General features: G+C 43.2%; 1 protein-coding gene across 1 annotated transcript in view; it reads right to left on the bottom strand.

The window, feature by feature from the left end:
- Window positions 1-19,819: 19,819 nt before the first annotated feature.
- The window catches only part of LOC146190316 (cell adhesion molecule Dscam1-like), a 164,315-nt gene continuing 157,694 nt past the window's right edge, over window positions 19,820-26,440 (bottom strand). Inside the window, exons 23-28 of the mRNA XM_084599769.1 lie at window positions 26,105-26,410; window positions 24,654-24,821; window positions 23,480-23,814; window positions 22,999-23,065; window positions 21,604-21,787; window positions 19,820-20,622 (exon numbers count right to left, since the gene is read on the bottom strand). Of these exons, the coding sequence (XP_084455895.1) occupies window positions 20,502-20,622; window positions 21,604-21,787; window positions 22,999-23,065; window positions 23,480-23,814; window positions 24,654-24,821; window positions 26,105-26,410 (1,181 nt within the window). The 3' untranslated portion in view covers window positions 19,820-20,501. The remainder of the gene's footprint in view (window positions 20,623-21,603; window positions 21,788-22,998; window positions 23,066-23,479; window positions 23,815-24,653; window positions 24,822-26,104; window positions 26,411-26,440) is intronic.

Below are 26,440 nucleotides of genomic sequence, written 5' to 3' on the forward strand. Positions count from 1 at the left end.
GACCGACCGACCGACCGACCGACCGACCGACCGACCGACCGACCGACCGACCGACCGACCGACCGACCGACCGACCGACCGACCGTCCATCCGTCCGTCCGTCCGTCCGTACGACCGGCGCTCCATCCGGATAAAATTATGAAATCTGTGGGGATTGTGTGTATGAAGCGGGTACAGGACTTATTTATTCAAAGGGATGTGGGAGACGCAGTCGCTCTGCAGTGAGTGTGCCTAAGCTGGTAATATTGGTCATGCAGATGGCCACTAGCAATGTCAGCAAGGGAAGCCTTCATTGCGGAGAGTACTTTGTTTCTAAATACACTAGGTCATTAGAATCAAACCTTCACCACTCTTATTTCTGTGACTTCTGAGCTCGGTGCAGGAGGTCAGTGCCTCGAAATGAGCCAAGGAATAGGCCATTTGGTAAATTCAGGCAATAACGGAGTGCCACGAAGCGGAACGACTGTAGCCTACATCATGACCGTGCTTGGTTTCAAATTTAAAGCACAGAATTCCACTCCTGCGGCCGTGCAGCAATTTCGAACAAGTTTTACTGATGGGTATTTGGTATTTTTTAATGGCGTGCTATTTTTAACACACCTTAAAGTAGCCCACATCCCAGACAATTTTCTGGCAATACAGTTTATTCATTGCACAAAGATGATAGTCCTTCGCAACCGAGTGTCTCATGCGCAGCTGTACGCCCTAGCAAAAATATAAGTTTGCATACCACTGAGGGCCATCTTTCTTAACCTGCCGCATTTAATCGGCAAATGCCCTTTTACAAAACTTTACTGGTGTGTTAATTTCTGTTTTCGTATCAGTCGCGGCAAGATTTTAGCTTCTAAAACTGGGAAATGTTCCCATTCCTAATATCTGATTGAGAGGAGTAAACTGCACCCAAGGGTGGAAAAATGAATTACATTTTGAATAAGAATTTGAGCCAGTCACGATAGCATGAGGTACAGCACTTTTATTTCCCTTCTGTTAGAAAGGCTGCATGTAATTCGTTCTCTTACAACACATAGCCTAAAGTGCAGATATAACTAAGCAGGCAATTCCAGACAAACAACGCAGACAGCAGTAAATAAATAAATCAAACCACAGTTGTCATCAAAGAGACGAAAAACTGTTGACATATAACGATTCCTTTCGGTCGAGGCCAGATTGATTCCCAATCGTTCGGGGTTGACTGCATTATTCCTTCTAGCGCTAAATATTGCAGTAAGATTGTGTTTTATTTTAAAGAAATTAGGATGATAAGTAGTGTGCAAAGTGTAGATCAAAGTCGGAGGTGCTCATTGTCAACTTCTCGTACCATTTGACAATAACTGATTTTTGAAGTTAAACAAAGGTTACGCAAAAACGCATGCATAGCACAGCGAGAAGCAAGGAACATCCTTCTTGTAGCGCTTATGTAAAGTTCATTTTGCCACTGTATTCTTCATTCGCATGCCCGGCGATCACTCAGATATATTTCACTACATGAATTTATCAATCTTTAATTGATCTGCATCAGAGTACGAGCCCGATAATATTCAAGGAAAGGAAAGAATAAAAGGCCATCAGCATATTCCAGTACTCTAGCAGCCCTGTTAACCAAATTAGATCTGAAAACGCACGAAGAAACAGAATCCATGTGCACTGTGCTAACCTTCGCTTGGAACAGTATGCAGAAACAACTTCACTGGGAACAGATCTTTCACTTGTAGTTTCCTGCTTTATCCAACTGCGATCAATACTGAGCACTGAGTGGTGGTCAGCAGTTTCGCCTATCCCTGCCCGCATCAATCGCGCCTACCTGGGCTAACATTTTTCTCTACTTTTGCTCCTCGTTCATCTTACGGCATGATGTGGTGAATTACAGGTATCTGATTAAGGGAGCCGGGCGCTACCGCAACTAGGGCAAAACAGGCTAACCGAACCGAGTTGCTGTGCTGAACACGTAGATGCTGATAAAAAACACAGAGAGAAAATTAACCGTTCCAGCGGCTCCACAGAACAGCAGACGTCAGGAGGACAGTGAGAAGGAAGTAGGCTGTTCTGCGCCGCTGATTTAGTAATTGAATTATTCGATGCTGACTGCGTTTAGCTAGTATGCTACATAAGCGGACGAATGCAGATTCGACCGCTTCGTCCCATCAAAAGGCGGTCTACATTCACTGAATGAGTCAGTTTAGTAAATGTAATATCTCACGGAATGCATATAGTATATGAAGAATGCAGGCTTGCATGCTCTAAGAAGATCACTGATTAGCGACTGATCATATCAACGCCACGATACTATTTTAATCACCTTGTTTAAAGTACCGTAACTCATTTACATCAGTATATCTACAGTCTACGTAACAGCTAGTTCGCAATTCAGCGCTCACAGCAGTCTATGTTATACAGTGGTCACTGCCACAATTTAAATTCCCAGCAGATAGCTGCAAATGTTTTGTCGTGCTATAAATTAGGGATTGGTAAAAATTTTGTAATGTTCATCCAGCATAGCGATTAGCGATCAGTCTCAGTTTCACGCGAAAAAGAGATATAGAATGTTTTTATTGACAAAATACCGAGGTGTTTTTCCTTTCCTGACTTCGTTCATTCCATTACTAACCATATAGCTGGATTCACAAGACGGTTAGAAGTGAACTTTTGGTAGTTAGTTATGCAATTAGAACAGTTTTTACAGCGCACGACCTTTTGTCGAGGCTGAGGCAATATTCCTGAAAATGCATTTGTCGATTTTCAACGCCCTCTCTTAAGAAACGTTTCAAAGTGCTTGAGCAAGAACCCCAAGTAGTTCACCTCTACAAATCTTCGTTCCGGCTATTAAACAGCTTGGTGCTGTTAATTGGACATTCAAAGTTACACTGTTCATTTATAATTTCTAAACATTTTGCCCCTCTTTGGACGTATTCACTACATTCAGTCATGTTGAGGATGCGCATAAAAGTTGCGTCGTTATATGACAGACCTCGACACAAAAGACTATCTATTTCCCCTATGAGTTCAGATCTTTTTTTCCTGCAAAGTTACTGCTATAGAAGAATCTGTGTAATTATATGACGTTAACGCCGCATTCTACGCAGTCTTACTCGAAAGAACGAGTTATCTATCTGCTGTATTCTAGCAGGACCTGTTCTGATTCCACCGGAACGTCATCGGTTGCGTGAAAAACAGCCGCCAAATATTGAGAAGCGCCCGCAACTAGGCGTTTCAGAGAGCTTGTGTGATGCGCGCCACTAAATGCGCGCATGCCCAGACATTGATTCTATAAGTGAAAACTTCCTGATGAACGTCTTAAGAAGCCTTCGGTGCAACCTCAGATGCGGCTAAGAAAATTGCACCATGAAGAACCACTACTGCGGATATATAGGCACAAGACTAGTAAGACTCCACTTGTTATAAATTACTCCTGTATCACTTTCCATTTAAAGGAACGTCTGGAGGCTACCTTCTCAAACAATATTTATAGGACTGTCACCATACACTGCAGTACGATTGATGTCTCTTTAGTGCCATTACAAAGTAGAGCGAAGTCAAAACTTAGCATTAATGATATGGCTAGAATTGCAGTATTGTCTCGACACATCGGGCTTTGTTTGTTTCTCTGAGTAAATTTGATGCTAGCAAAGTTATGAAGCTAAGGCGCACAAATAAAGTATCAACCACATGAGATTCTGTTGTAGAAAAGCTGCAACAAAATGTTAGCGGGAAGAGAAACGTGGTTTTTAGTTCATTGGCGTTGTTACAACGCACCTTACACAGCAGGCTGGCATAAAGAAAAAATTTAGGAAAGCACAACATTATCGCCCTGAGTTCCATGCAACCTGCGGTAACCATTCTGTCAAGCGCGCAGGTGCTTACATTTCTTCGAGATATTATATATTTGTAGGTGTTTTGGAAAAATATAGTTGATGTGCTTGATGTGCTTTTGCTACAGTTGTTAAAGCTGTTTTCCTAACCATGGCTCTATATTCGTATTGGCTGATGATTCACGTACTACATGGCTTTTAGCTTAAGGCTAAATTCAATAATTCCAATGTTCGAGATAATAGGCGCACTAATTAATGGTGCAGGGATTAAGCGATGCAAAGCGCGTGTACAGAAAAGAGGATTCGCAAAAACAGCCTTGGACGGGAGCCGTCAACACTGTCGGTTTATACGCTTGAATGAGGAGCTGAAGCGCCGCTCCGGATATTTTTAACCTTCGCACTGGAGTAAACTTTAATGTTATGTAGGGAAACGAATTTAAACTTAAACAGGCAAGACGCTCTACATTTGCAAACGCGTTTTTATATAAACAGCCTGACAGCGCTAGAAAAAATTCAAGATCTTATAAACCTAAGCAAATAAGGCCATCGAAAGTGAAGCGGATAGGGCTTGCCAAACTGCTCGTTACTCGCTAGTTTAAGCAGTCGACGTTGATTTGGTTCTCCTGCAAATATTAGCTTATACTTTTTATTTCCTCAGTGATATAAATAATAGGTACCAGAAAGTGAAAGCCACCGAGACGGTTGAGTTATGTGGCTTTGGGACCACAACACTTCATTTTCTTCGGACCGATGAGCTTCGAAGAAGCTAGATCTGAGACTCCGTTACGGCCAAAGAAAACGACGTCTCAGAAGTTCAGCGACGCATACCATTCCTTGAAAATTTAATTTTGGCGGCTGAAAATGCAGCAAAACCAGTTGAGATGCACTACACGACTCTCACTTATATATGTAAAAATCAAATAAGTATCAGTTAAATAAACAAAATGGGGAAATGGATTTGTATGCATTAGCCTCCTCCGTTTATGCAATTCCCTTTTATGGTCTAATTGGCTCAATGCATTGATTACGCAAATATATACTACAGCGTTTCACTATAATTTTGTATTCAATATGCAAGCATACTTGTTCTTACGCTCGGTAAGCTGAAATGCGTGCTGTCATGCGTTTATCGCGGAACGCCTTTGCTATATTCTAAAAAAACGGTGCAACAAACGGGAGTAAGAGCTATAAGCAAGTGCAGCGGCTTTTTCTTGGGATTGCTTCCATGTCCTTGTGCGTTGAGTGATGTGCAACGGCTTTACGAATAGGTATTTCTTCATGACCAGCAGAGATTATGTGAAAGTACAGAACAGTAATAGCAATAACAGCAACGTCATGTTTAGGAATGTGAGTAGTACTTGTAGATGAGCAAAGACGTTATTGCATCCCTGAAAGATTAGATGGGAATACAATTAGTGGACCACCATGAAATGCGTTGTGAAGCTAGTGACTAGTCCAGCGTGAAAAGAGAAAGGGGGGTGGGAGGGGTGGACCTTGTTTATTCTCCTAGGCATTTACCACTGGAAAACTGCGCAATTGAGATTTACACAGTATTGGAGCAGATGCAGACGCCCACATAAGTATAAAATAGATAAATGTTCCAAATTCAATTTTATTTCCAAATTAATAAGCCTCGCCTAAAGGATTTGAACACAGACTAGTCAACACTAGTTTCGTACACTTTGTGGTGCGCCCGCATGGGCGGAAAACCTGCTTCTGCATCGGTTCTACTCTCCAAAAAATGCCTTCCCGTTAGCGTGAAAGCAGATTAAATGCAATTTTCTGAGAGCATCTGCGAGCAAACTAAAAATCATAATTATAAAGGGTAGTTCTAAAGGTGATAACAAAAGCAGAGCTGTTCGAGAGGAGTTTTTGTTTTCGGCAGTTTTTGCTCCTAGAAATGAACAGAACCTGTGCATTCACTCTCAAATTTAGCGGGAGAATTTTTGAAAGGCATTTAGTATGGTGCAGTTGAAAGTCGCTTCTCCTCTCCCTGAAGTGCAGATGATACTTAAAATTTTGCTGAGCTGAATTTTGCTCCTAGACTGGCTATAGTTCAATAGGACTAGCTTATTGTTGCAAACAAAGGATGAGGCGAACAGCCGTACGCGAATTAGGAGTCATTCCTAGAGAGTGTGTTTTGTTCACCACGTACCTTGCTGCAAACAATGAGCCCGTGCTCACCTATATTTCCCCAAATATTGAACATATGCTGACCCATCTTCAAGATTGCTTGCCGAAAATTCCACAGTCAGATAAAGTCAGTAAAAGTGACGCACTGGTATGTATTTCGCATTGGGTCAGTGAAGCGAAAATGGCATTGGCGATACAATCCCGCCGAGCTAGTGTCTTTGGGCAAACATGCCTAAAGATGCGCTCCTGCTGTTTAAAAGGTACCTCATAACCTCAAAAAGTATCACGTTTTTCTTGTGTTTCATGCTCAACAGCCAGAAACGAGGGCAGCGTTTGTACTCGTTTTCTTCTCTTCTTGTCCTTTTTACTGCTGCGCTGCAATCTTCAGAATGCAAAACCAACTAACCAGTGACTAACTTTTGAGCACCTTTAGTCCGTTAGTCCGGTATTCATACTAACGAGTCGACTTAGCAGAAAGGACTTCAATACTTGAGAGACCGTACTAAGCAACCACGTGGACGTGCACTGAGAAAAAAAAAATGCTGTGAAGGAAATAAAGCTTTTCTTTATTCATATGGTTCAGACCTCTACAATATCTTTGGAGGAGGCACACCACATTGAATATTTCATTCAGGCAGTAGCTCGTTGCCTCGTGCCATTGTGGTCTTGTGTGAAGTTCATGGCGGCCACAAACGCAACAATAATCTAGTGGTCACTCAATGCATGCCTAATTATGACGGAACCATTGAAATGATTGACTTCCGTAGCGAAACTTGCCCTAGCTGAAAACATTCCCAATTTAGACCAAACACACGCTCATGCCCGAGCATATCGCAAGTGGAACAAGCAAGCACGTCGAAATGTGTTCATAAAAAAATCGATGCAAGTTCTGTCCCTAGCGCTAAGCATAAATTCGATTCAAGTTTTCTTTCGATCACTAATCATAAACAAATAGAATAATGAAAAAATGATACAAATGCGCATGTGTCGGCGGGATAAGGAATGTGTTCCAAGCACTGTATCCGAGAAATGGTAATAACAGCAGGTTTGCGAAACTCGTGACTAGTTTGAGCTTAGCCCATATAGGTTTGGGGAATGGTCGATTGAAGAAAGAAAAACTAAGAGTACCAGGCCCTGCAATCATTATTCCTCAAATTCATTAACACAGCTTTCTGAAAACAATGTTTTAACACGTCAGGATAATTCAAAATACGCGCGCTTCAGTGCAACCAAGACGACCTTCCAACCCAGTGGACTGCAGTGCAGGATAGATCTGCCCCTGGTGTGTCTAACAGTGGAAAGAAATTTCACATACACCTGGTGTTGCGTCGTGAGAAAGCATTAGTAATTCGAAACGATAGAAGCTCTAATGGGAGAAAAGCGCGGAATCCTTCAAAAATGGCTTAATGCTGGGAAAGGGGCGTCAGATATAAAACAAAAGGGCGTAATAAAACTACCTGTCAGCAGGCACCTGGCTTACACAATTGAATCAATGAATGCGAACGCATTGAAAGCCCAGATGGTAGCGAAACCGGATGTGAATGAGGAGAAAGCAGTTCAGACAGCACGAAGCCAGCAATATACCAATGCAAAGTAAGGACGAGACAAAATTACAGGTCTTCAATCTCTTACAGTGCGCATTAAATTGTTTGGCTAGAGCCATCCATTGAGACTCCACTGGCAGATAACGAAACGCCTTAGCCATTCGTGCTTTGACGAAATACAACACATCTTTCTTTTCAAAATATCTTTTTTTTTTCAGGCGCTATTTTATGTCTTTTACAAACCGTTTCATTTAAAGAGCTTTATTTTATAGCCTGTGGCTTTCAATTCTACAGCTCTGCAGGCAAAGAAACAAATACGACTCTTCCACCTTCATAAAGCTTAAAATCTTGATAGGCGACATTACAAAGGTTATCAAATTGACGCAGATGAGAGTGCAGAGTTCGCATTGAAATATGACCTACAGCCTGATTTTTGCTTGCGCATTTTTCGAAACTATTTTTGTATTTACCTGTTTATAAGCAAAGGCAAAACGCTGTTTCACTGTGAGAGAATCTATAAGCGTTTTTTTATATATCCCTGAATTCCCATGGTACTCATGACCAAACTAGACGATCGCGGACAAAGGCGCTGCAACAGCTTTCAGCAAAATCGCGGCGGCGTTGTCAGGTTTCGCTTCCTCATGAAGCCACATACCCAAGGCTGAATGTGCCGTAAGGCATTCCAAGCAATGTGCGGGGAAGCACAAGTGCACATACTCACCGACGCCAGGTCCATAAGTAAGGCAGCGTGACTTTCACTATCAGAAAACCTATTATATTGTTTTAACAGGAAAGCGCTATTGCCTTAGCGGAATAGCAAAATATGGCGGAGCTTATTTCAAACCTCCAAACATCGCGCGTGAAAAGGAGAACAGCGTAGTTGTATAGAGCGAAGCCCTTGAAAAACGTGCGTGCTATTAACGATGCAGCTTAAATTGAGCTCGTTGCTATGGCGACGTGGTTCTCATTACTCAGCGCGCTATTGAGCAATATACGTCTCAATCTACAGTCGCTACGGTGGTGGAGGAGAACTCGTTTGCAGTTGGTCACTAATCTACATCGGAGGTGAAAAATAACTCAGTGACCTTGATGTAGGGATGGCTTTGTCACGAAGGAGGGCGGGACCAATCTCACGATTCCTTCGTTACATACCTTTCACAGCGTTTTGTTGCTTTCTGTTGGGCCACCATGTTATGACGATGAAGACAGTAGGAGGTGCCAGTCAAACGCTGTCTGCTCGGCGTGATGATCGGGGACGAAAAGACCTTTTGACACTACGAGGTATACTGCCGACGGGAACTACTTACTACCTGAAACCGGGTAACTCGGCTAATGCAGCTAATATTGTAAATCTAAAGGGGTTCTATAGCCGTAGCTCGGCTACACCAGCTACAAATTCAGAGATTGTTGCGGTAGCTCCGGATGACCTTCAACCTCAGCAAAGGTGGCCTGCCTAGGCACAAGTCTTGATTCGTATAGTGTGCAACGTTTAACCGGTGCATGTCCACATTGAGTACTGAATGTTTATGACCACACGACTAACATAAGTTTACTAATTACAGTTCTCAATTTCATAGGAACAAAATAATATTGTGATTAAAACTGTTTGCTGTAGACAATCCTCATATTTCGCTTAAAAGGTTTGGACAAGTACAAACAGAAATTATATATCATCGCATAGCTATCGCTAGATATTCGGTGCAACCAGGTATAAATCCCTATGATAATTCATTCAAGCGATGATACAAAGCGTTCTGTCAGCCCAGATCGACTTTATGCTGTTGATTGAGTATGAAAGTCTGTTCTGGGTGAACGTTTATAATCGTATCAGTCTTTTAAAAAGAAAAGCTGCACCGATGGCAGAGCTTCAGTGCCAAGGGAGCTGACACGTTACTCAATGCAGACCCAGCTGTGGCACCAGAACCTAGATTCGAACCAACAGGCTCTACAAGCGAATGAGAAAGGAAATTACAATTGTGGACCACAAGAACCATGAATATATGTATTCATATTTCTTCGTATACAAGGAAAATGTAAGCAGCGGTGTGAAGGCCACTCTACAACAGTGTGCGCAAAGGTCTCTGGCATGTAGGAGTAAACAAGCAGCTAATGCCACCAACCATCTGCAGCGTCTGCGCGCGCTGCAGAAGTTTGAAGATATTGCGTTGGGTTCTCATAGCCGATAAAAAGCGTATGTTGTGTCCGACTTTCGGGTATCTCAAGAGGTAAACAAGAAGTTTTATCGCTTGTTTTTTCGACGCGCATTGTTGCTGTAAATTCAGCACATATGTGCCGCCGCTTCGGGTATGATCGAAGTAAGGGGGATACCTTTTTAGCCCAGCGTGTTCGAAGCACCGGCTGGAGAAAGAGAAAAAAATGGAACTCATATGAAAAACGAAGGCACACGAAATGGTTCGCAACCTAGTGTAGGCGCTGGAGGCCCGGTCTATAATCGTCTAGAGAACTTGAGGAGGCCCTGCGAGACTACCGATACCTCGAGAAAAAGCTAGTCAGTTCGATGCGTCTTCCTTGTAAACGAGTAATGTTCAGCGTTGAAATGAAAATTTCTCCCTGAATATGTGTTACTTTCTAGACAAATGCAAATCAAGAAAGAAATGGCAAATCAAAATCAAAGAAGAACGCCAGATGGGTCTGCCTTGAATGACGACGTGGCTGGCTGACTGAACTGCGTCTACAAACTACATAAGCAACACAAGGAGCGCACTAGCTCAAAGTGCGTTCTCATCCACAAACCGCACATACTGCTGCTGAAGAAGTTGCCATTTCCAGCAAGAATAAAATCTTTGATCATAGGAACATTTTAAAGGTAGGTATCAACAAGAAAAAAGTCACCTTTAAATTGGATTACCTTATTAGGAAACAAAATACGATACAATTGTAAATGCGCGCTATGGCACCTGTTACGCATACAACAAGCATGAACATTGCATCTGTTGTATATTGCTTAATAGTTTAAAAATTACTGCTTAGACTTTTGACAAATTCCTGCTGACAAAAAGGTGAGGTCAGCAATCGATTGCACAAAACAGCACAGTTTCGCAGTGTCGCTTGCCTCGACGTCTCAAAGATTCGCACCCCCATGCCAGCTTCAGATAAAGTCTGCGTCAAGCACCGTACTTCAAACATTAGTAGGTAATGCCACTTATACGCATGCTGTCGATTCACTTGGCCTCGTTGAGCAACAAATTTACTGAACTCGACATCGTCAATGAGCGGTGTGCTCAATGAATTTCTCTGACGCCCACTACGCTGCTGACAACTATACATCGTGTGGCATTCTATAGCATGTTTACAACAGGTGTATGTGTACATGCTCAATTCCTCCTGCGTTTATTAGAAAAGATGTTTGTCCTCCATATTTTGTACTTTGCGCAATCGAGTCAATTTTGAAGAGTAAATTACCACAACAAAAATGTTTCTGCCTAAACTGTCGATAGCCGCTTGTGATAAATGGTATTATGCGACCCGAAAACTTAGTTATGTGGGTATTTTTAAGGCGAATTAGCAACTATGTCTATCAAGCGCCGAGACCCGTAAAGTCTTATGCTGCTTGAGCTCTGGCGCTATTGGTAAAGTGAGAACCTGTCTTCTGCTAAGGACGGCGCATAATTATCAAAATTTTGCTACGATGTGCATGCAGTAAAAAATTAACAACGCACACTACACATTATTGCGATGATTTTTAGAATCCTGAATTTGTTTTAGGAGTCAATCCACAGGGTATTGTGACAACCTAATTTGAAATCAATCTACTGCTTCACATCTTTCTTTGGTGTTAGATCTAAATTTCAGAACAAACCTAATGGAACAAGTCTCAAATCCGCGCTTTGTATCTCGTTATCAGCATTGTTCGGCAATGAGGATTCAGTATGTAAGAGCTAAACAAAAGATTAAGGGTTGCAGCCCTAGAAGCTCTCGATGCATGGGACTTCATTACTGGTGAAAGCTCATGGCGTTCTTTTATCTGCCCTCAAAAGGCTCTCTTGTCGAAACTATCGCAGTGATCTTTTAATGAATCGGATTAGTGGCTCAAAATCTATAAATGTCAGAGCAATTCCGCAGCGTAATGTTGCTCAAAATATTTTTCAGGCTCTCTTTGACATCCAGACCGGTGCCAGGGAGCCTACTGAGAATGTTCTAGTGGCCCTAATAGTATGCATGCACAGATCAGCATATCACAGTGGAAGCGAAATGCACGAAAGTGTTTTGAATATATTGATAATAACTAAGAAGGCGCACAGATGTATGGCACAGCATTGTCTAACCCGAATTGTGTACAACCACAAACAAATGTTCAGGACATACCTTCTACTCCTAATTCACGCCGTAGAGCATTCAGAGTACCTATAAAGTCGAAAAAGCCTGCAGGCGACGAGAACCACTGCCTTAGCTCCTGAATGTCATGTAGAGTTCAAGAGTGCATTGCGCTGACAGTGACTCAAAAGTAGACCTATTTGGCTCCAAACTATTTCACAACCACCGCACAAGATCACAACCAGCATGAATTGTAATAATAAATTGGTTAAAACTCTAAAAGCGAGGCTGAGCAGCGACAGTTAAAGGTGTTCCCTACAAAGCTGTTGCGATGGTAAGTTGACCAGTGTGTGTGCTATGTTACAATCATATCTGACCAGTATTGTTTGGCTAATTCAGTTCCGTTTAGTCGTTCAGTCGTGTCCGACTCTTCGTGACCCTATGGACCATATCACGCCACGCTTTGCGGTCCCTCACTATCTTCCTAACATCACATAACTTCATCTGCAGTGGCTCGAGGCCTGCATATGAAGCTAATTACCAACAATATTTATTCACTGTCTGTGCTGAAAATGTATGGTTGTTCGGTCGCCATGTATGGGTCTCGGGCCCTTCCCCACTGGTTGCGGAAAGGCCTCAGGGGCGGTAGAATGCAAAACCATCTCTCTACCGTGTGACGTCGGTGAGCAGCAAAACCAAGAGTCTGTTGAAGTGTTTTGGTTTCCCTGCTCCAAACTCCTCGTCAGACGAAGATAGCATTCGTTGCTACAAGCATGAAGCCATAATAGATAGTTTGCGAGGTACATCAGATGCACTATTCGCGCACTAATTGTAGGTTTGTTCTGTATGCGTGGTCTTTAGAGTATTATGACGGCCATTTATTGCTACGTTTCTTGTTCTGCGCCACATCATCTGTGGGCCATCCAGATGCGTCAACCAAAAATGCGCCAAAATTAGGTGCGTATTGAGGCAGGTAAGTCCTGTATGTCGCTTAGTATTAGGACGTGAATATTACGTTTTGCCACTTTAGCATGGCTGTGCGGCCACAACAGGAGTGACCGCGACTTCACAATGTTCTTTTTATTTACCCCGCTATACTCTCCGCTTCGATGGGTTGCTTGAAGTGTTGTTTTTGTCACGCACTGCGGAACTTAACACAGAGCCACCATAAACGGGACATTGCAGAGGCCCACCAAAAACAAAACTAAAAACACAACAACCATCATGTAGAAGCCCTCTTTAAAAAACGTGCGGAGGAACGTTTTTACAAGAATCCAAGGCACAGCAAGCGCCCGGAATTAATAAGAATCGACTTCTACATTTGCAAGAAGGTCTAAACAAGTTGGCAACGTCGTTATAACTGTACTACACCTTGGTTGAGCTTAATTTGTGGAGAAGCCAAGCCCATCGATCATCAGCTCCTCTTGAGGCGCGCAGGCGTCAGTACTGGCCTTCAATTACAGGGGAATTTATGAGAGCGGCTCAGTTCTTGACGTAAACAGAGCCTTCTTTCTTAATGAAAGGAGTCGAGATGACAATATTATGTTAGCCCGCAACGCGAAAAAAAAAAAGAAAAGAGCGGGATAGCATGAAAACTTACGCTTTAGTGGATTGCAGTCGTTTCCCAGGCGATATTTTTCTCTTCAAAGCAGGCTCACACGCTTTCTTCAATCGGGTACTAGACCAAAAAAAAAAGGTCAAGAGTTGCCGGAAAATGAATTCTCGCTCGAAGTTTTAAGCCAGGCCGGAATATGAAAAACAAGAGTGGCGCCCTTAATTTCACAGCTCCTCTGACACCTTGTTCGAACATAATATCGAACAACATGAGCAATAGATGCTGTGCTGCATAGTAAAGAGGGCTCACGCTATGCTCCTACATCGCTCATGACTGTTACTGCGTCTTTCAGTTCGCATATCTTAACACAAAAGCGTTAGTACCATCAAGTTGAGAACATTGTTCGTCGGCGACGTGTATGGCGCGCGGCATAGTGAATCGTTTGAGGTCTCCGAGACTTGGATGATCAGAAGGACGTATTTCACAGGCTTCAACTGCGAAAGTATTGTATACTCTCATGCCGTGAAATGTAGTCCGACAGCAACGGTCTCGATCTTTTGAAGACGTGCAGCCTCAAAAAACGGCAAGAGAGTATGTGACAGATGGTAGCTGGCAGTTGACAAATATGGGGCCCTTGCACCCTCATTTGAACCATCGCCTCGAAACGTTGCGAGTTTTTCTGTGGCAAGTGTGTATTTGACAGGTGACGACAGGTGACGACAGGTGACAGGGGACCTCTCGTTTGCGGCACCGCAGCCTCAATAAAATCTAAAGGCATGCCTTTCGGAGGTAGTATTTCGCAAGTTACAAACACCAGGGTTCTAGTACTTCCCCGTTTGAATTATCCCTTCCTCAAACACGAAGGAGCATGCCGATGACTTGTAGTAGTTTGCAGAGGACTTTCAAATCAAAATAACTTTCGAATCATGAATACCTTCTTCAGCAAACGAAAGAACCAGAAATGGACACAGAAAAGCCCTTACGAGGAGACAAAAATTGAAAGTGATTTCAAACTGTTTTCAAGCCCCGGCATTATGCAGGATGTAGAGGTAATCGGAGAGGTGCGATGCAGTGAAAACAGGATAGTAAGGTCTCTAATTAATCTGGATTTGAAGAGGGAGCGGAACAGATTAGTCAGGAAGAAGACCATCAGCGAATTAGCGGAAATTTTAAAGGTGGAGGAATTCAGGCTCTCGCTGCGGAATAGATACTCAGTGCTTACCGAGGAAGCCGACTTTAGCCTAGAAGCAATGAACAATAATTCAAGAGATATCATTACTGAGTGCACTGCAGAAGTAGGTGGTAGAATTTTTAGAGAGAATAATGGTACACTATCGAAGGAAACGAAGGATTTGATTAAAAACCGCCAAAGTATGGATGCTTCCAACCCAACAGACCAGATAGAACTGCAGAAATATCAAAGCTAATCAATAGGCGCAAGGTGGCTGACATAAGAAAGTATGACACGTGGAAAAATTGAGATGCTCTAAAGAACGGTCGTAGATTGAAAGCGGTAATGAAGAAATTAGGCATGGGCAAAAATCAGGTGTATGCACAGAGGGAAAAGGCCGGCAGTGTCATTACTAACATGGACAAGATAATCCAGTTATCCGAGGAGGTCTGTATGGACCCCTACAGTAGCCATAGTAGCCAGGAAAAGAGTAAAATTGGCTGTAATGAAGAGCAATCAGACGTTCCACCAGTAACAAAGGACGAGGTTAAGAAAGCTTTAGAAGTTTTGACAAAGGGAGAAGGAGGTTGGGAGGATCAGGTAACTACAGATTTGTTGTAGGACGGAGGGAACATTGTGCTAGAAATACTGGCCATCCTGTATACGCAATGCCAGATACCGGAAATTCAAAGGTACCGGAATCATGGAAGAACGCTAGCATTATGTTAATTCATATTAAAGGGGACAATAAGGACTTGAAACTTTACAGGCTAATCAGCTTACTCTCAGTAATTTACGTACAGGGCATTTACCAAGGTAATCGCTGATAGGATCAGGATAACCTTAGACTTTAATCAAACAAATGATCAAGCAGAACTTCGCAAAGGGCAATCATATCGAGACTATAGACCAGGTGGTATAAAAGTGCTCGGAATATAACAAGACCGTACACATAGCTTTCAATGGCTACTAAAAACAATTTGGCTCGATCGAACCGCGGCGGTCATGCAGGAATTGCGAGATAAGGGTGTAGGTCAGCCTTATGTGAAAGTAGTGGAAGATTTCTTTAGTGGCTGCATAGTAACCATACTTCCGCATAAGGAAAGCGATAAAATTCTAATTAAGGAGCGCATTGTATTAAGCAAGGAGGCACGATCTCCCCAGTGCCCTTTGCAGATTGCTTAGATAGTGTATTAAATGCATGGAATGGGAGAAACTAGGCATCAGGATCGATGGAGAATACCTCAGTAATCTGCGCTTCGCTGATGACATTGCTTTGTTCAGTAACTCAGGGAACCATCTGCAACTAATGATAAACGGTCTAGACAGCAGATGCAGAAAGGTAGGCCTAAATATTAGTATGCAGGAGACTAAGCTAATGCTGAACAGCTTGGGAAAGGAACATCAATTTAAAATAGGTAGCGAAGCGTTAGAAGGGATAGGCGAATATGTTTACTTAGGATAGGTATGACCACAGACCCGAACCACGAGGGGGAAATTACTGGGAGACTGAGATTGGAATGGAGCGTATTTGCAAGGTACTCAAAAATGATGGCTAGCAGCTTATCCGTATCCCTGAAAAGGAATGTGTATAACAGTTGCATCCTACCGGTACTGATCTATTTTACTGAAACACGGTGGTTAACAAAACGTGCTCTACATAAGTTGGGGACAACGCCGAGGGCCATATAACGGAAAATTGTAGGTGTGACGTTAAGAGATAGTAAGCGTGCAGAATGGGTCAGAGAAATGACTCAAGTTACTGATATTTTATTAAACATTAAGACAAAAAAATGGACATGGGTAGGGCATGAAGTTCGAAGAGAGGATAATCGATGGTCGCTAAGAGTAGCCAATTAGATTCCAAGGGAAGGTAAGCATAGCAGGGGTTGGCAGAAAATTAGGTGGGTGGATGAGATTAAGAAATTCTCAGAGGTCAAGTCGATGCAGCTAGCACAAGACCGGGTTAATTTTAGGAAAATGGAAGAAGTCTTTGGCCTGCAGTTGGTATAGTGCGGCTGATGATAATGATAATAAGCAAGAGAGAGTTAATTCTATTATTGGCCAAAACTTTCAGCCACGATAGACCACTATGTCACAGGTTGCCGCGAATGCCAGCGCCGCAAGTCCCCCACAGTAAAGCCTGCATGTCTGCTTTAACCACTTGCGCCGCCGCACAACCTTTTGGACAGAGTCGGTATGGATATTTTCGGCCATTTGCATTATCGTCGGCAGGCAATAAGTGGATTGTAGCAGCCACAATCTATTTAATGAGCTCTGCGGAAACGAAACCTGTACCCCCAGGAACGTCGTCTGAAATCGCACAGTTCCTTATGCACTTGTCTGCTCTACCGCACGGCGCCCAATCCTACGCCATCACAGATCGCGGCCCGGCCTTCACAGCTCAGCTTCTGCACGTGGTGTTCCAGATGAGTCAAAGGTGCCATCGCAAATTTTTCTCCTACCACTCGCAGTCAAATGGGCTCAATGAACGACTAAACAAAACCATTGCTGACATGCTGGCAATGTGCGTCGATGTACAACACAAAACATGGGACGAAGTGCTTCCGTACGTGACATTTGCTTATAACACGGCCGTGCAGAAACCCACTCGCTTTGCGCCGTTTCGCCTCGTCAATGGCCGTGACGTACAATCCATGTTGAACGCCAAGCTTCCATGCACAACTGACGACCGGCCGCTCACGGCGTATGCCGCGAATTTAGTTGGTACGCAGAGGACGCCCGCCAACTTGCCCTCATGCACATTGAATGAAAACAGGCGACTGATGCAACGTCGCTATAACCAACGCTTCCTCTACGTCTGAATCTCTGGGCGAAGAGTTTGCCACTCGTATGGCCCAGTGTTGCCAACTTGCCCGTTTGAACACTGAAGACGCCCAACAAGAACGCAAAGCTCTGTATGATCAATGCCATCCAACTCCCTCCTTTTACCCTACCCCGGTGATGAAGTTCTCCTGGGGACACCAGCCCCGATTCCTGGCCTGTGTGAGAAGTTCCTCCATCGTTACATTGGCCCTTATACAGTGCTCCAACAAACATCTCCGGTGAACTATCGCGTTATTCCCTCGCACACCGTCGCAGATCGACGTCGTCGCTCCGAAGAGATCGTCCACGTCTCGCGCATGAAGCCTTATGCCCGTCGTCCCTGTAATCAGCGACCAGGGCGGCCGCTCTCTTGTCGAGGGGATTTGCGTGAGCGCAGTGCGTGAACTTTCACCTTTTTCATCTGTATAGATCCATCATCGTTATCATCATCATCGCTGACTGCTGCTCGGAGCGTCGCGCGCTGTGTGCCAGCTGGTTCTAAAAAAGAACAGACGTTCGTGCAAGTGCTGCCTTACAATACATATATGACATCGGTTAGAATTCGTTTCTCAAACTAGCCTCCAATCCGACTACCACACGAAGGCTAAATAGGAGGCGAAATCGTATACCACCACAATGAACATTGCGCATGAAAGCTCGCTCAAAATTTTGATGATAAAAGATATTCGTCTTTTCCGTTACAACAACGTCACGCGACGTCGGCTTTTCTGCGGCAATGGGCCTCTAATGATGCCACCCTAAATGTGCTATAATCAAATTGCTTCTGCTGTCTGATTCGTCATTGCGTTTGGTCCAGTGAGGTGACAAAAAACGCCTCCTACTAAGCCAACCCACGATCAAGAGCCTAAAAGCATTGCTTTAAATATTCGCGGTCTCTTTAAAGCAGTGTTAGAGCGCTTCGCTTTCATCGTGTTTAATTAGGCCCGTATATGAGGTTACGACAAAGCGATCTATTAAACTGACTTTCTTTTAGAATCTCTCACCTCGGCGGAATCAAACAATTAAATAAAACAATCAAAACACGCCAAAATGTCATGAATAAAAAAGGTGGTCTGAATTCTTTTCAAGATTTCAGACCTCCGCTCTCGCCTACAGGAGGGATTTTTGACATGTCACGGGGCCAAGAGAGAGTTAGAAACGTCTAATACGCAAGCATTTTTTTTTCCTGTCCCGTTCGCGTCCCCGTCTTCATGTCCTTTTTTGGATGGTAAAAGTAACGCAGTTCTCTCATGTGTGACAGCACCGAGCAACTTATATCTAGGCTGTCGGGTCATTAGCTAGTGCTTTAATGTAGCACCTGGCTTACATCATGTTTATATGATTGGCTTTATACGCACGCCATTCAATCCCACTGAACCTAATCCACGCTGAAATGTGTATATATTTTATGACCTGGGCAGCCACCACAGCTTCTATGTCCAGTTTGACATAGACTAAATAAAAAAAAAACACATTCAGCCTCGCTCTGTATTGTGTTTGGAGAATATGAGCCATATGTTGGCAGCGAGGGTGCGATGACGTAAGCGATATTATTGCCATAGAGAACTATAACCTCTCTCTCTTTCCATGCGTATAAGCGACACTGTTAAAACAGAAAAACTCCCCTCTCTACTTTTTTTGCTCACTACCTATCACCTGCTGTCTGTAGCCTTCGAGACCCTCACTCGCATGTACAAGGATGTGAAACTACTTCATATACCTGTTGCGCACACGACAGGCTAATATGAATGCTACCAGCAGTTCCTTACATTGACACGAACAAAGCGGCAAGAACGGAACAGCAGACAAGAAAGGCGTCTTCAAGACGGCGTTTATTCTTATAAAGAGCCAAAATATAAACATTGTCTTTCAGGTGTAAGGATATAAAACGTTGGTGACATTTTTCTCGTCAGAGAGCCGCACAATCGTCGCCACACACTCCTCGATCATTGTGTAAAAACAACTTCAGCTCTGTAATCTCTAAACCTTTCACGCTCATTATTACAATACGTTTTGATCGAAATGGATCACAGTAATAACAGTACTGTAGATAATGTCCGATGTACACTTGACATGTTCAACTGCGATGAGGTATCCAGCACTTGAAATCCTCGTACACGGTCACAGTGTGCGGCCTGAGAAATCTTCGCTGTGAAGTTCGTGAGGAGCCATGGAGGTAAGGGTATTTCTCCGGCTTTGGGGTCAGGTCATGGCGAGATAAATGTTTTCAACCGAGCAATGCGACCGCACAAATGACAGGGAGAAAGAGAAATAAGCTACTGACATTTTTTTTCTTATCGTTTATCACAGCATATAAAACACTGTTTATGCAGACCCATAATGGCTGTTAGATAACCGAGAAATTTCAGCCATGTAGAATGCAGGGTAGGAAAAAACGAATTTTAGTGGACCTATGAGAAGTTTAGTAGATGGCAAAGGGTGTACTGGTCATAGGCAGTGATCCTCATAAATATATTAACAGTTTCTAGCTAAAGAATGAGTATCAAGAAAACAAAACGTCTTTTTGAGACTGTTACTATCTGAAAATGTAAAAATACATTCCTGTAAAAAAAAAAACCATACGCCAAGTGCCTCTATCATTCCACTCAATGACCACTTTAACATATAGAAACACGTGAATATGAAACAATGAAACAACAAAAAAAAAGAACTATGGACATTGACAGAAAATCACCAAAATGCGTGTGTGTGTTATTTCAAAGATTATGTTGCTAGCCCATATTTCTATTTTAGTCGCTGGATGAGGCGCACAACATATAAATCTTGGTGATGCATCGTAACCCAAAAGGAAAATAAGGCGACCTGAGGGAATATATGTTACTTCACAAATTAAAAAAAAAAGAAATTAAGTAAGCGCACAGAACAATTAGATGCCTCATGGTAGCAAAAAAAACACGGCGCATGCATTTAACTCTTCCCAAGCTGATGTGTCATTCTTGTAACAGTATGATTTGCTTCGCAACAGTGGAGCTTGCCTTATTCCGCCGAACATGTGCCGAAACGCGTATAGTCATGTACACGCGGTAGTTCACCTCCTCATATGCCGTTAACTATCACATCCGGTACCAAGCACAAGTTGATGAAGACGTCAGGCAAAACGAATGGAGGCTAGCCCGCAGCTGGCCCCCTTGCTCGAGAGTGCTGGGGAGTCCTTGGACCTCAAGGGCCGCCTAAGTCTTCGCTGAACAATGCCTCGATGGCATGTCGCATTCGGCTTCAGAAAGTTCGTACGCCTCACCGGCGAATTCAAGGCAGTTTTCTTGCTCTATCTTCTTGAGTTCGTCGGCGTACCTGCGGACAAAACATGGAAACAAGTATAATTCTTATTGCAGGAAAGCGGCTTCATACTTATTTAGGGCAGGGCGCTTAAAGCTTCAAAATTTGCATTAATTAGCTAGCTCTGCCGGGACGCCGGTGTATTGAGGAGCAATCTGCGCGTGATGTAATATAAGTTAACCAAACTGAATATCTAGAACTCCGCGCACTCTAAGCAGCGCCGCAAAAATGTGTTTTGCCCGGTATAATGCTACCACTTGATTAAAATAATACAATACGTCAGTGAACTTGCAACGGCAACCCTTTTATTACGCGGCACTGTTTTATGAAAATTCCTTGAAAGAAAATGGCTGAGAAAAAAGTGTCTTTGAGCTAGTTTATTTGGGAACTAAATCGTCTTATTTCTATTTCTAGAGATTTCATCGGCAGCTTCATTGCGGATGAAATGCACTTTTTTAGCAATAACAATAAAAATAAAAAACGGGCCTTAATATATGAATGATATATCGTGCACTCAGAGTACCAAGAAAAATGTAATGCTCAATTACGCTTCCAATTCCTTCCTAATTACAGACGTCTGGATCGTTGTCTTCTTAAAATCTCAGCTGATGGTGTGAACTTGGCAACACTGGAGAATTTTTGGCTGAGAAGACCATTACATTCTTAATGTGAAAAACAAACTACAATGTACCACTGCAGGGAATATCATTGTAGTAATCATATTCGTCAGGCGTCCAGCAATAGTAAAACTGAATACAAAATCTCCTTTGGACAGAATCGTCGTATCAACTTTATGGACCTCTTTATTTTAGTTACAACAATTCGCTTCAAAAGTAAGCAGCGGTCCTATTATTACGTTTAGGATCATCCCGATTGCTTGGCCAGAACATTGCGGAATAGTCTGTAACGCGAGCGAATCAAAGCAATACACCCGTTAACAAAACAATTAATTATGCCGTCCCGGATACGTTTAATAGTTAATTTCTTTGAACTTGCCTGGCAAGGTTCCGCATCTTATGGTCCGCGTAGAATGCCTCTTCTTCCTGGCTGCCCCAGTGCTTTTTCTTTGGCCGTGAGTAGACGTAGGACACGTTGTTATCGGGAAAACCTTCGATGACGCTTACAGCGTGATGGGACTTGCGGAAGCCTTTGCATTTCTCTGGGGACACATACACCATGGCTGCAGAAAATCAGATCAGAATACACCACGCGACGTGGCATGAGCAGTAGCAGAAAGAAAGAAAATAAAAACAAGCAAAAAGTCACTAAATTTAACTGGGAAGAGAGGCCTACAGGGGTCAACAGCATAATTTTTTTTTTTTACATGATGAATTATACCGATTTCTAAATAACGTTGCCTGCGGTCTGTGGGTAAATGTAAAGAGCAGGTTTTCCGTTTTTTAAACTGCCGAGTAAGGTAAGAATATAGCTGCGATGAACTGTTATGTACGACACGAGACGCTGCACGTTAGAAGATTAACCGCACGGGTCGCTTTATAGCGAAAAAAAAAACTTACTGAATGTCTTCAAATGACTACCGCGTATGCGCAGGGACATTGAAGAGTTCGAGGGTACAGATCTTCGAAAACTAAGTTCCGTTTGAGGGAGGTGACGGGAGCTCAAAGGAGTTTGAGAGAGGGAGTGACGAAAGAGGGATAATGAAGAAATTAGCCCAAATCTATCAATCGCTTCTCAAATGAAACGTGGAGCTACAGTGCGCTCAAGTAAAGCTTCCGTAATGTCACATTATGCTGACCAGTCAGCGCGGCGGGTGGCCTGTGCCTGTCTTCGGGCGCAGGTGAAGTCGTAAAACTTGGGAAAATGTTAGTAACAGGCAGCGCTCGCTGTGAAACAGAAATGTGAAACCTAGCGTCCCATTTGTCACGTATAGTTTTCGAGGTTTATTTCTAGTGGTTGATGTTTTGGTTAGTGTTTAGCCCCTTTAACCATCATTCACTAGTGACAATGTTTGTCACTACTGAACCCATCCTGAGGTTGAAAGAGCAGTGTGCGTTTTTGCCTCATAACTTTCAGGCGAAAACTGTGACATCGCAATAAGGCTTACTTTAGACTCGAAGCAAACCAAACCTCCATCACGACCTCAGGCGTTCCCACTGCTGGTAAAGTACATCCCCACCTTCCCCTGAAAACAATTTGCATTTATCTATTGCGAAAGCTTCCGAAATCTTCGCACAAGCCTGAATAGTGTTGACGCAATTGCGCTGCCATGCCTACCCGTTTTATACCACTGCGTTGACTGATCCTATCACTTGATTTCTACAGGCCACTACTTTGCTGTGAAGACGGAGATCATTTCAACTTCCACATTAGAGACCTACTCAAGTTATCATTCGTCTTGCTGAAAATATAATGAACGCCTTATATACGTACCGGGTTTAGAGTAGATGTGGTCCCCAATACGCTCTGTTGATCCTACTACGTCATCTTGTGCGCAAGGCTACGTCCAGAGCAGCAAAGAAATTCCACAAGAGAGACAGCGCCATAAAGTCAATAGCTGTACTGTTTGATTTGGTAATGACCAAAAATTATTTTCTGAATGGATTTTTTTCAGTACAGTGCTTTTCCAACTGCTTTTAAAAAGAAACACATAAAGTGATGACTACGTGCTTTATGATACTCTGTCCGGCCTCCGAACTGCAAAAATGTTGACTCGGGACCCGAAGCGGGCAAAATAAATAATAAGAGGCGTACATATTCGAGCCATACATTTTTGCATTTCGAAATTTAATCTCGTCAGTAACATGAACTACGTGGATTGTCCCTGCCAGTACGTATTTGAACTTAAGATATTTTACTCAAAACTTAGGCGACAACTAATTACTAGAGTGTCAATACTGCTCGATGTATTTACCTGTAGCTCTTGGTCAGATCCAGACGCTCTTCGCAGGAATGGCACATCGTAGGTGTGCTGTGGTCTGTGCCTGTCATCTTCTGGCTGTTCTGTAGCACTCTGCAGACTGTGGGCTGAAGTCCAGCCTGAATGTAAATCTTCATTTCCATACAGTGATCCCAGGCGACCTGCTGCCGTCGTGTACGGCGAAGGGTAGTAAAGTTGCTCGCGCTCTACAGTTCGTTGCTGCTGCTGCTGCGGCTGCTGGAAAGGGTTCTGCTGCTTCGGCTTCTCCCAGACGCTCATGGGCACTGTGTCTATACACTTGGTGACTTCCGGAGATGGCTGAAGCTCACCTGCAGTGAGAAGTTTATAACTTTGAGTCCTTAGCCAATTATTGACATTTCTCAAACCGATGATGCGCTAACTTATTATATAACGCCCCGTGTAATGCCATGCCTTTGTTTAGCTACATGAGGCATAAGATAACGTAAATATATAAATAATAAATTTCAAATCAATTGTGAGAAAAAAGCGTTATGTCAGACAAGTTGGTAACCTTGAACGCCGTGCATACACTAAGAAAATCCATGCTAAGGTTAGTGATAGTCAAAACTAATAGTTTTACTGAAATATGCACTGCTATGTGAGGTGTTCCTGGAGCAGAAAAATTAGGATGTGCTCGCGGAGTAGAGCCGACACGAGTGTAACACCCGGTCGGAACAAACGAAGTGTAGAGCTAAGCGCATTGAGAAAACCTATAAAGGTGAAAAAGAATTAAAAAATTTACACGCAGGAATGCAGTTGCGTAGTATATCACCACTGTCTTGGGTTTCTTAAAATAAAGCAGATAATGGTTAAAACTACAACATTTGTGAACAGCTTTTTGCAGTTAAAATTATAATAATGGTTGCGATGTGCATTTCAATACTTTGCACTCTGCTGCATTGTCATCAAATAAATTAAATTCTTGTGCAGTCCACACTTGCTTCGTTTAATGTCATGATTTATTTTATTGTCGTTACGTTTGCATGAGCTGAAGCTGCGCTATATTCCACTAACAGAAGCTGCGAGAGTCACTTTCAGCAGCTCTTCAATGTATCCGTCTTTGTTTTAGACTCATATTTTGTGTAGTAACGCCCACAAGCGCACAAAGGGAGTCAGTGACGCCAGCTGCAATTTCTTCCTTTCAAACCTGAGTAAGGCCTCTGCACTGAAGAATGCCTTCGACGGGAGAAGACGTAGCAGATGGCGACAGCTAGAAGCAGCACAACGAGCAGGGTGCAGATGACGGGAATGAGGACGCGCATGTGACGATGTTGTGCATCCACAGCCTGGGTCCACTGGGGCGGGGGCAGGGTACCTAGATAGAGAAAGGGCTCACTTGAAATACACATAGCATCTGCTATTTAAAAGCACGCGCTGTAAACGGTACGAAAAGACAACTAAGAGTGGTGACATAATAAGGCAATTATGTTGATGTTGAAAGCATTTAATTCTGAGCTAAACAAAAAATGTTTGGCAGCCACCAGACATTGCATTCTTCCACTGCCGCGAACAGAATGAAAAAGATTATTTTCGATTACCCGTTGTCAAGAAAGCACGTGCAGAAATTTCAGGCTGGTGTGTAATAGTGTACTATCACTAAAAAGGCGGGAGGGGCTTCCGTAACACGAAAGAGGAAAAGTATCTTATTTAGGCATATTTTCTTGGAACTAATGATGCCTATACTGTCTGAATATGGGAGCGGCCATGCATCGTTCATACGCTGGCAGCAGTATAAAGCCACTAGACTTTGTGGCAAGGTCAGAATGCATGATGTTTTCTGAACGCCCATGAAATATTTCGTTGACGTTAGTACACAGCCATCTAATTCGAAAGACACCATTCTGTTATAGTTCTTGCACAAATTATTACTCGCTTTTTGAAATTCTCAATGCAATGCATTTGTAGAGCACTCTTTGCCACACTGCTCTACTTTTGTAGTCTATCAGTAGCTGATTGATGTTTGTGCAGGTGGTCTCAAGCCCTGTTATGAATTTTATTTGAAACTATTCAAGTCCTAATCACAACAAAAAAAAAAAAAATGCGGATCTTAGGACCAAGCACCGAACTGACCTGCCAATGGTCTCCTTGCCTACAGGCTAGCGCATATTCCTTTTTTCTGATATCATCTGCCCTTGCTTCCGTACTGTAACACTTCGCATATTATTTATCTCATTTCGCAGATACCGGCCGCAGAATGGATGGTGGACGAATGCTTCACATGTGCCAGAAGTTTTGAATATTGACAGAAAATTATATTTACACATAACTAAATTTATATCGAAACATTTAAATGCAAAAGAAAAACGCTCTTTGGCAAGCACCACTGAAATAAAATGGTCTTTATTACACGTAACAAGTAATGAGTATACATTGCCTTCTACAAGACTACTCGTGGGCTAGCGTCTCAGGTAGAGACGTCGGAATAAGTTTTCGTTTCTGCTGTCCTCAACAACGTCCGCTGACCCCCTCTCCTGTTTCATTTATTAAACCTTTTTCCCTCTCCCCAACGACATCATAATGTGCCACATTGACTGAATTCGCATTTTGAGCAGGCACTAATTGAAAGCATCTCCTGGGTGCACTTCAGGGTAATCTCACCTCCGGACATTGTAAGTGTAGCGAAGACGTATTCAGCCTCCGTAGCTCCTGCATCATTCTCCGCTGTGATCAGCAGGTCGTACCAAGTAGCCGGGGTCAGGTCAGGTATTACTAACGATGGCGGCTTCTGGTGGTCCGGTATCAGATGTGTTGGCGCTGTAGGAGACCAATCCTTGTGCGACTGAGGCTTGCACAGAACGGCAAATGCTGTTATCGGACAGCCTCCGTTTTTCCACGAGCTCAGCTGAAGTGTCACCGAGGTCACGTTGCACAACAAGAGGTCGTGTTGGTCCGGCGCAATCGGCGCTGTGTGCGGAATCACAACATAACTTGCCA

Source organism: Amblyomma maculatum, chromosome 4 (assembly GCF_055883805.1).
Source record: "Amblyomma maculatum isolate TAMU_Amacu chromosome 4, ASM5588380v1, whole genome shotgun sequence".
NCBI classification, from domain to species: Eukaryota; Metazoa; Arthropoda; class Arachnida; order Ixodida; family Ixodidae; genus Amblyomma; species Amblyomma maculatum.